Here is a 10,393-nt window from a genome sequence, read left to right on the forward strand (position 1 = left end):
TTGTTCATCAGTTTATGTTGCTCATTATATTCCACAAATGAGATCATGTGGTATTTATCTTTCTCTGACTGGCTTATTTCACTTAGCATAATACCCTCCAGGTCCATCCATGCTGTTGCAAATGGTAAGAATTCCTTTTTTTTTTTTTACGGCAGCATAGTATTCCATTGTGTAGATGTACCACAGTTTTTTAATCCACTGATCTGCTGATGGGCACTTAGGCTGTTTCCAAATCTTAGCTCTCAGTGCACGTTTCTTGAATAATTAAAGCCAGACCTGAATCTGAAGCCAGGGTCTCAGTTTCCTAGTGGGAAAGATGGGGACAATAATAGCAAGACTGCTGGGTTACTAGGTTGTCTGTCATGAGGCCGGGCTGTTCCTGTGCAGCACAGAGCAAAACTAAGGTCGCGCGCAGGGTACAGAAGAGCCGAGGGCCGCAGCCTAGGAGAGAAATGGAGGTTAGGCTCGGTCCAGGCGGCGTCCGTCACCCCGGCCCCCAGCCTCTGGCCGCCGTGGGGAGGGAGAGGGGAGGTTGGGTTGTCACCCTGTCTGCCCGCGCTCTAAGCTGGGTTTCCTTTGGGGTCTGCCGGGGCCAGAACTGCTGATGGAAACCAGCTGCGGGAGGCGCGCTGAGGCTGGGCGCACGCCCAGGCCCCTCCCCGGCGCCGGCGGACCTCGCTCGCTGGTGGGGGGTTGGGTGGGGGGAGTAGGGCGCCCTAGCTCCCCGCCCCCCTTCCGCCGCGGCCCGGGGCCCTGGCACGTCCGGTGCGCCTGATGCTTTCCAGATGTGCGCCTGGCTCCCCTCCCCCACCTGGCTCCTTGCTCCCGCGGAGCAGGGAGGAGAGGAGCCAGGGTCCGACACCCCCGCTCCAATGGCTACACCGGGGATCGGGGCCGGCCGTGGTCCCCGCCCCGCCGGCCTTGCTTCCCAGACCAGGTCGTAAAAACCGAACGGGGATGGGCTGACTGCGGCAGAGACTCTCCGTCCCCCACCAACCCCGCCACCTCTTCCCTGAGCTCCCGCCGCCGCCCCGCCGCCCCGCCTCCACCGTCTGGGGTGGTCGGGGCACGCCCCCAGACACCGCCCCGAGCCCCGCCCATAACCCCGCCCCCGAGGCAGCAGGACCACGCCCCCGAGACGCACCTCTGCAGGCCCCGCCCCCGTCCCTTGCAAGGCGCGGTCTGAGTGTCTATCTCTCTGGCCGCCTGTCTCTGTCCGGGTGTCTCTCTTGTACCCTCGTGTCTCTGTGTGTCTGTCTCTCCGCAGTCCTCTGCCTGTCCCTAGGTCTCTCCGAATTTCTCTGTCTCGGCGTCTTTCTGCGTGTCTGTCTCTCCTTGCATCTCTCACCCTCTCTCGGTGTCCCAGTCCCTCTTCATTTTCTCCCTCGAGACCCCTCCACTCTCCTACATCTCTTATTCTCCAATGTCGCACCCCAACCGGCCGCGGGGGCGCCTTGCCCTCCGGATTTGAGGACCCAGGGCTTTGGCGCGGGCTCGGCGGGCCGCGGGCGCCCCCACGTGGTCGGCAGGGGACTGTCAGGAGAGGACCGAGGGCTGAGTGTGCACGCAGGGGCGCGCTGAATGCCGGAGAGACCCGGTGTCCGTGGGTGACTCGAGGCGACGGCGTGTAACCCCGAGAGACTGTGAGTGTACAACTGCGAGACCGTGCGTGACGCCAGAAGCTGTGTGTGGCTCTGTGACGTGGTGAGATGTTATGGAGAGTACGGCTGAGAAGTAGTGTGTTACACCTAGAGCAGCGGTTCTCAACCTGTGGGTCGCGACCCCTTTGGCGGTCGAACGACCCTTTCACAGGGGTCGCCTAAGACCATCCTGCATATCAGATATTGACATGACGATTCATAACAGTAGCAACATGACAATTATGAAGTAGCAACGAAAATAATTCTATGGTTGGGTCACAACATGAGGAACTGTATTGAAAGGGCCAGAAGGTTGAGAACCACTGATCTAGAGATTATATGTGACAGTACATGTGAGAGGAGAGAGAGGACATGCATGGGGCGGCGTGTGACGTCATGAGGTTGCATGTGCCAAGAGGGGGGGCTGTTTGTGGTCCCGAGAGAACGTATGTGAGAGTGAGAGACTGTGTGTGACAGCGTGCGGCCTGGTGAGGAATGAGTGTTGTGTGCGTCACCTTCGCAGACGAGGTGACTCTGAGTGAGTGCGATCCACAGAGGGGCGTGAGAGGGCAGCGTGAGAGGCCCGGGGGCCTGGGTGTGACACAGAGACCATGTGAGTGGGAGACAGCATGCGTCAGCCACACGATGGACGGTGAAGGTGGTGTGTGACTGTGACACAGATTATGTGGGAGCCTCACAGACTGGCACGGCATTGTGACTGCGCACGAGAGAGGGTGTGACTGTGCAGGGCACGCAGAGACTAGAGCACGAGAGAGCCCTGGCTGGTGTGGCTCAGCGGGTAGAGCGTTGGCCCGGACATGGAAGGGTCTGGAGTTCATTCCTGGTCCAGGGCACAGACCTGGGTTGCAGGTTCTACCCTTGCCCAGGTGGGGGCGTGTTTGGGAGGCAACCATTCAATATGTCTCTCTCACAGCGATGTTTCTCTCTTTCCCCTTCCTTTCACCCTCTCTAAAATCAATGGAAAAAATACCCTCTGGTGAGGATGAACCAAAATAAATTAAATTGAAAGATAGAGTCTGAGAGAGACCTTGTGTGCGTAAGTGTGCCACACTGGGAGATTGCTGTGTGCGGGTGACAGCCATGTGTGACAGATACCAACTGTCTGAGGCTCAGCCAGAGATTCTGTACATGACAGTGGGGAGGGGGCGGTGACTGTGTGTCAGGGAACGTGTACGATTGCGTGTGACATTTAGAGATTGTGCAGGAATGCGTGGCCTGTATGTGGGAGTCACTGGCTATCACTGTGTAATAATATAAAATATTATGTGACAGTGTTTCACAAGGAGGGTGCATGAGTAATTACATGTCACTGTGTGGGACACAGAGAAAGTGCGAGGCTGAGACCGGATGGAAGAGAAGCTCTGATCGCCGGTGAATGTGTGTGGCATCTTGAGAGACTGTGTGACTGTGAAACCGTACAATTCACCCTGAGAAGGTATATCTGACTGCGGTTGAGCAAGATGTCATCGGTGATGACGCGTCACTCTCCAAGCGCTTGTGAGGGACTGTGTGTGGCGTTTTGAGAGGCCATGGGACTGGGGCACCGTGGGAGATGGTGTGTTGAGCACAGATCGTGTGTGAGAATCTGTGGCGATACCGGGTGACACAGTGAGGCACGGTGCGTCCCTGAGAGAGGGGCTGTGCGTGTGAGGCTGTGTGCCGAGGGGGGTCGCTGTGATGGGGTGACCCCAAGGCGGGTGGCAGGGTGGGAGAGCATGTGTGATGGAAGGAGAGGCTGTGTGGGGCACAGGGGAGATGCGTGTGACTGTAGAATAAAGGCAGAGGGTACGGACACACCTTGAGAGGCTGTCTTCCCAGGAGTGAGTGTGAGAGAGATGGGCAGAGACAGAGATCGAGAGGGGAGACGGAGAGATAGAGCGAGGGAACGAGACAAAGAGGGGGACAGACAGACAGAGATAGAACCCCAGGAGACAGAGCCGAGGCAGTGAGAGAGCAGTGGGGCTGGTGGTGGCAGCCGGAGGAGCAGGCAGGTCCTCAGGGGCTGCCCCAGGGGAGGGGGCGGGGCTGGGCTGGGCTGGGCTGGGCTGGGCTGGGGGACCCAGCAGCTGCCTGTCAGCCTCACCTCCGCCAGCAGCCCGCCATCCCAGTCCTGGGCAACAACAGGTAGGAGGCTCCGGTCCTGCCCCAACAGGTCGGCCCTCTGTCCCCTCTCTGCCGGTGGGTCTGCCTGGGAATGAATGAGTGAGTGAATGAATGACTTTATATGTCTGCGTCTCCACCAGCCTGTCTCTCCCTCAACCCTCCACCTCCCTCTCTCTGTCCCCCTGTCCTCTGTCCCCTTGTCCCCCGTGCCTCTCCCTGCCCCTCTATCTGTACCCCTTCCTCTCCCCCTACACGTGTCCCTATCTCTACCCTCTCCCCATCACTCCATCTCCCGTCTCTAACCCTTCTCCCCCACCCGTGTCACTCTATCCCTTTCTCTACTCCTCTATTTGTGCCCCCAACTCCGTCCATCACTTCATCCTCCCCCGTCTCCATCTCTCCCCCCCCTCAGTCTCTATTTCTCCTGTGCCTCAGTCTCTCCCTCCGTCACTGTCTCTCCCTCTGCCCCTCCATTTGCCCCTGTCTCCATCCTCTCCGCCCCTCTCCCAGTCGTGTCTGGATTGCCCCCCCTCCTCCCCCTCTCTCCAAGTGCTAATGAGCAGAGGAGCCTTTGAGGTAGAGGGCTGGGTGGGGGAGCTCCCGAGGGGAGCGCAGGGGGCAGCTGCGTCCGAGGCCCTAATGAGGCCCCCTCTGCGCCCCTCCCGCCGAGATCTTAATTCCTTGTTCTCCCTGGAACCACTGCTAATTGGCCTGGGGAGGGCCCCCTCCTGGCTCGCTCTGTCCCTGGGGGCCGAGGACACCTGGATCGTGCTCCGGCACCTGTGGCCCTATCCTTCCGTCCCTCCCTCCACCTGCCTCAGCCTTGCATCTGTGCTCCCTGCTGCCTTCCTCTGTCCCTCCCTCCCCCTGCCTCTCGGTCCCCATCTGAGCGGCTCTTCATCTCCACTTTCCCTGTCTTCCCGCCCCTCCGACCGCCTCTGGGCACCCTCGCGCGCTCTTCCACCCACGCCCCGGTTGCTGGGTCCCACCACACCGCCACCCTCTCCGGGGCCCCGGACGCCCCTAGCCTGCCCCCTTCGCCCCCATTCCCACCGGCTTTTGACTCCTTGCCCGCCGCAGCCATGTCCAACAACATGGCCAAGATCGCAGAAGCCCGCAAGGCGGTGGAGCAGCTGAAGCTGGAAGTGAACATCGACCGCATGAAGGTGCGGGGTCTCGGGTAGAGGAATGCGGGGGCTGCGTCTGCCCCGGGCACTGTCGGGGGTGGAGCCAGGAGCCCGGGGTGGGGGGGTAAGATCCCTTTCTGAACTGAGCTGGACCCGAGGAGGGCCAAGGGGCGGAGCCTGAGAGAGGGGGCAGGGCCCTAGACAGGGGGCGGGGCCTGAGCGGAGGGCGGGGCGGACCAGAGGCGGGGCTGAGAGGGGCGGGGCCTTAAATAAGGGGCGGGGCATGCAAGACGGGCATATCAGAGGCGGGGCCATGGAGGGGCGGGGTCTTAGGCAAGGGGCGGGACCTGGAGGGCGGGTCGAGAGGGGTGGGGCCTGAAGGACGGGGAGGGTCAGAGGCGGGGCCTGGGGGGGCGGGGGGCGAGGCCCTAGATAAGGGGCGGAGCCTGAAGGGCGGGGCCCTAGACAAAGGGCGGGGCCTGAAGAACGGGGCGGGGCGGGGCCCGAGTGGGCGGGGCCCGGGCATGGACTTCACCGCGTGCCCGCAGGTGTCGCAGGCGGCGGCCGAGCTGCTGGCCTTCTGCGAGACGCACGCCAAAGACGACCCGCTGGTAACGCCGGTCCCCGCTGCCGAGAACCCGTTCCGCGACAAGCGCCTCTTTTGCGTCCTGCTCTGAGCCTTCCCGACGGCTGGCCCTGCTTTGCCAAAGTTTGAATCCAATAAACGGGGTGATGGTGGTACCTGAGGCCTCGCTGAGCTTGGGGCCCCCGCGGGGAAATCTGATTCCGTCTCACATCCGGAGTGTGGGGTGGGGGTGAGGGTACGACAGGCGGGGTGTGAGGGTGTGGAGGGCGCCTCCGAGGAAGTGAGCCTCCTCTACCCCTGAGTCCAACACTCCCAGAGGCAGCTGGCTGCTAGGATGCCCCCTTCTTTACAGATGAGTCCCTTAGTCACACAGCTGGGAGGTAATGGGGTGAAGGCTGTGAGCTCCCGGCTCCCTGGCCCTCAGCTGGCCCCCTCCCCTCCTCCCTCCTGGGTTGCAGATCCTGAGGAGTCTCTGGGCCCATCCCACCTTCCTCATCCCTTTTCTTCACATTTGGCTACTTCCCGCCACAGGCCTATCTCTGTCCTTAGCACTGAACTCTGTCCATTCATTCATTCATTCATTCGTTCGTTCATTCTTCCAAACACTCCCTGAGTACCTGCTCTGTGACTGGCCCTGTGCTGGGTGAAGGTGGGGACATGGCTGTGACCAAGACAGCCTGGCCCTGCCTCCTGGGGCTCAGAACCCAGTGGGCGAGACAGACCTGTCCCCAGTAGTGGCAACCCAAGTGGGCAGGGCTGGGGTGGGGGAGTCAGAGGCTGGAGCCCCTGACTCAGCTTGGGGGTCAGGGCGGGCTTCCTGGAGGAGGAAGCTGGGCCATGGCGGTAATAACACGTGGGACCCAGGGAAGAGAGGAGTGTGGAGAGAGAGAGGAGACAGCCCTTCCTTCAGCAGTCATCATCTTTGTTCTGGGGACACAGGGTGACGGTGACAGCTCTGGTGTCTGCCCTGTTTCCCACGTCCCATATTGTGGCCCGCAGGACATATATAGCTGGCAGTTATATATTTTTTGGCTTTTCCACTTTTGGCCTACATAATGTTTATTTTTTAATTTTTTTAAAAATTGATTTCGGAGAGGAAGGAAGAGGGAGAGAGATAGAAACATCCATGATGAGAGAGAATCATGGTGGATCGGCTGCCTAAACTGCAAACCCCCCACTGGGGATTGAGCCCACAACCTGGGCATGTGCCCTTGACCAGAATCGAATCTGGGACCTTTCAGTTCACAGGCCGACGTTCTATCCACTGAGCCAAACCGACTAGGGCAGCCGTGGGCAAACTACGGCCCGCGGGCCGGATCTGGCCCATTTGAAATGAATAAAACTAAAAAAAAAAAAAAAGACCGTACCCTTTTATGTAATGATGTTTACTTTGAATTTATATTAGTTCACACAAACACTCCATCCATGCTTTTGTTCCGGCCCTCCGGTCCAGTTTAAGAACCCATTGTGGCCCTCAAGTCAAAAAGTTTGCCCACCCTTGGACTAGGGCCATAATGTTTATTTTTATTTCATTTTTAAAAAATATCTTTTTATTGATTTTAGAGAGGAAAGGAGAGGGCGGGAGAGAGATGGAAACATCAATGAATGGTGAGAGAGAATCATTGATCGGCTGCCTCCTGCACGCCCCGCACTGGGGAATCGAGCCCCCAACGAGGGCATGTGCCCTTGACCAGAATCAAACCTGGGACCAGTCAGTCTGCAGGTCGATGCTCTATCCACTGAGCCAAACAGGCTAGGGCTGGCCTACATAATGTTTTAAATGTTCTTGCCCTGCCCTGACTGGTTTGGCTGAGTGGATAGAGCGTCGGCCTGCGGACTGAAGGGTCCCAGGTTTGATTCCGGTCAAGGGTGCGTACCTTGGTTGCAGGCGCATCCCCAGTAGGAGGTGTGCAGGAGGCAGCTGATCAATGTTTCTCTCTCATCGAAGTTTCTAACTCTCTCTCTCTCTCTCTCTCCCTTCCTCTCTGTAAAAATCAATAATATATGTTCTTGCCCTGGCCTGTGTGGCTCCGTTGGTTGGGCCTTGTCCAGTGCACCAAAAGGTTGCAGGTTCGATTCCCAGTTATGGCACATGCCCGGGTCTGGGGCTTGATCCTCAGTAGGAGGCATACAGCAGGCAGCCGATCAATGCTTGGCTCTCACATCGATGTTTTGTCTCCCTTTTCCTCCTTCTCTCTCAAAAAAATAAATCTGTAAAATGTTCTTAACTTGATTGCCAAATTGAAAAATAGAGTACTTGCCTCAGACTCCGTATTTCCGGCTTCTTCGGAGCTGGAAGATCTGGTGACCTCAGACCTAGCCCCCTCACCCCCCCGCCCCCAGGGGACCACAGGCTATGAGCTGGGACCGGGGCTTTCCGGCTCATGATGTCCCCACCCTGCCCTTTTGCCTCTCGGTCAAGGAGGTCGAGGTCCAGTTGCTATTTGACATGGAGCCTGTGTCAGGGGCTTCTTACGGTGGGATGAAGAGAAAGCGGAGCCCTAGCCAGTTTGGCTCAGTGGATAGAGCGACGGCCTGTGGACTAAAGGGTCCCAGGTTCGATTCAGGCCAAGGGCACATGCCCAGGCTCGATCCCCAGTAGGGGGCGTGCAGGAGACAGCCCATCAATGATTCTCTCTCATCATTGATGTTTCTATCTCCCTCTCCCTTCCTCTCTGAAATCAATAAAGAAATATCTTTTTTAAAAAAGAGAGAAAGTGGAAATGTCTGTTGAAAATGAGGAGATGCAGATGAGCTGTGGGTTTGGTTAATTATTTTACCTGGTTGGCCCAAGACCTCCTCCCCTCTCTTCACCCACCTCCTCTCCGCCACCCCAAATGGGTCTTTGGGCATCTACCTGCTTCTTGCCACTGTCCCAGGGGCTTCTGCTCGGTGTCCCTCCCCTGCCTTTACCTGGGCGGTGTCCCTCACCTGGGATCCCCTCCCTTCTGTCCTGCAGGCTCCCCCACAACCCCTCCAGCCCCTCCTGAACACACCCATCGGCCCCCCTGCACCCTCTGCTCCCCAGAGTGAGGCTGAACCCCTGAATCTGGATGGAGGGAGATGGATAGCTCACTGGGCCCCCCCTCCCCAGAGGGGGGCGGGCGGGCATGTGCCTGGCAAGTGTCTCATTATTCACATCGGATTAGGGTCCCCTGGGCCCCAACTCTGAGCTTCCTGTTGAATGGAGGCAGGAGAGGCTGTAATTACATCTCTTGCTGCCTCCCACCTCTTAGCTGGTTGCATCATGTCTGTGGGAGCCCCGGGGGACGCAGGGGACAGGAGAGCCAAGGATGAGCTGGGGGTGGGGTGGGGTGGGGCTGGGAGGGATGCTGGGACGGAAGTCCCCAGAAGGATTCCGGAATTTCTCAGGTCCTGCATCCTTGCATCTTAGAACCCGAGGTGCGCGGGAATCTGTAATCCCAGGACCCTGGAGGGCTGGAATTCCTGTCTCCCCATCCTGTGGATCCTGTGGCGTCAGGGTTCCGGGTCCTGCCCCCTGCCCAGCACTTCAGGAGTGTAAGCATTCTTGGCACCTAGACTGTTGTGATTTAACCTTCTTGTCCCTGGGACCTGGGAGCTTCTTGTTTCAAATTCCGGGTGTTGGGAAAGGGAGGCTGAGGGGGAGCGAGCAGGGCTGGCTGGCCTGGGGTGGGGAAGGGAGGAGAGGTCCGCTGGCTCGGGGAGGGAGGGGTCGGTGAGTCCGGCCCCGGAAGCCGGTCAGGACTGAGGCTGGCGGGAGAAGCCAGAGGGACAGGGTAGCTCCCTGGTGACCAGCCTGCATGTGCGCAAACGTGGATAATCTTGTTAGCGGGTATGACGCTGCGACAGCCGCTTCTGGCCGCCGCTGCTCTTTCCTGACGCCCCAGCTGGGAGGCCAGCTCCGGGGTCAGGGCCTGGCCAAGGGCAGAGAGGGGATCACCTGGGGAAGTACCTGCTCTCAGAAGGACCCTCCCAGCGCTCCAGACCCTGAGGGCTGCGGGGTGCCCCTCCCAGGCGGCCTTTCCTCCTGCCCCGCGCCTGCACCCCAGTGCTCAGAGCCCTGCACCCCCAGGAGAGCCACCCCAGTGGCCATCGCCTCCTGGGAGTCCTGTTTCAAGGCTCCATCTCACTCAGTTCTCCTAACGCTCCCATGGGACTGTTCATCCTTATTTTGCATCCGGCCAACATCAGGCCCGCAGAGGTGACGTCACCTGGCCAGTTGGGGCTTGAGCTGCAGCGGGACCCAGACATGTGCCCGGGAGGGGCTGGAGGGGTTGTGGGGAGCCTGAAGAGCAGGAGGGAGGGGGTCCCAGGTGAGGGGCACGGCCCAGGACACAGAGAGCAGAAGCCCCTGGAACAGAAGCAGACAGATGCGCAAGGACCCGTTTGGGGTGGGGAAAAGCGGGGGGGGGGGGGGGGCTGACAAAGCCCCGGCTGTGGGTGCTGGGACCTGCCGAGGAGGGACGGTCAGGGCGGGCGAGCAGCTTCCCCGGGCAGCACATCAGAGGCCGCCTGGCCCGCAGGCTGGGTGGGGCCGGCTTGGCACTTGCCCTCAAGGCGGCTGGTCCAGATGTGAGTCCCGGCTGGGTGTGGGGGGACACAGCTGCGGGCCGGCCAGCAGGCCCCCATCAGAGGAGGTCCTCTGAGCCTCTGCGTCCCAGCCCTCGGCACACGGAGGCAGGTTAGCGTGTGTTGAGTGAATAGTAACACGGGCCTTCCTGGAGGCGGGGAGGGGGGTTCCATCTCTAGTCTTTTTTTAAAAATATATTTTTATTGATTTTTTTACAGAGAAGAAGGGAGAGGGATAGAGAGTGAGAAACATCGATCAGCTGCCTCCTGCACACTCCCTACTGGGAATGTGCCCGCAACCAAGGTACATGCCCTTGGCCGGAATCGAGCCTGGGACCCTTGAGTCTGCAGGCCGACGCTCTGTC

The 10,393-nt window shown here is 59.4% G+C and overlaps 1 protein-coding gene across 1 annotated transcript; it reads left to right on the forward strand.

Moving 5' to 3' along the window:
* The first annotated feature begins 4,297 nt into the window (after nt 1-4,297).
* Nucleotides 4,298-5,632, forward strand: GNG8 (G protein subunit gamma 8). The gene is made up of 2 exons (XM_059665496.1): nt 4,298-4,930; nt 5,440-5,632. The coding sequence occupies exons 1-2, from the start codon at nt 4,847-4,849 to the stop codon at nt 5,566-5,568; spliced, it is 213 nt and encodes a 70-aa protein (XP_059521479.1). The 5' UTR covers nt 4,298-4,846; the 3' UTR covers nt 5,569-5,632.
* The last annotated feature ends 4,761 nt before the right edge of the window (nt 5,633-10,393 follow it).

This window comes from Myotis daubentonii, chromosome 15 (genome assembly GCF_963259705.1).
Source record: "Myotis daubentonii chromosome 15, mMyoDau2.1, whole genome shotgun sequence".
Classification (NCBI taxonomy): Eukaryota; Metazoa; Chordata; class Mammalia; order Chiroptera; family Vespertilionidae; genus Myotis; species Myotis daubentonii.

What these genes read in the sequence shown, in the direction of transcription:
- GNG8 (XM_059665496.1), top strand. Translation starts at nt 4,847, where the DNA reads ATGTCCAACAACATGGCCAAGATCGCAGAAGCCCGCAAGGCGGTGGAG. An exon ending in TGAACATCGACCGCATGAAG is followed by an intron (nt 4,931 to 5,439) that starts GTGCGGGGTCTC and finishes GCGTGCCCGCAG; the next exon opens with GTGTCGCAGGCGGCGGCCGA.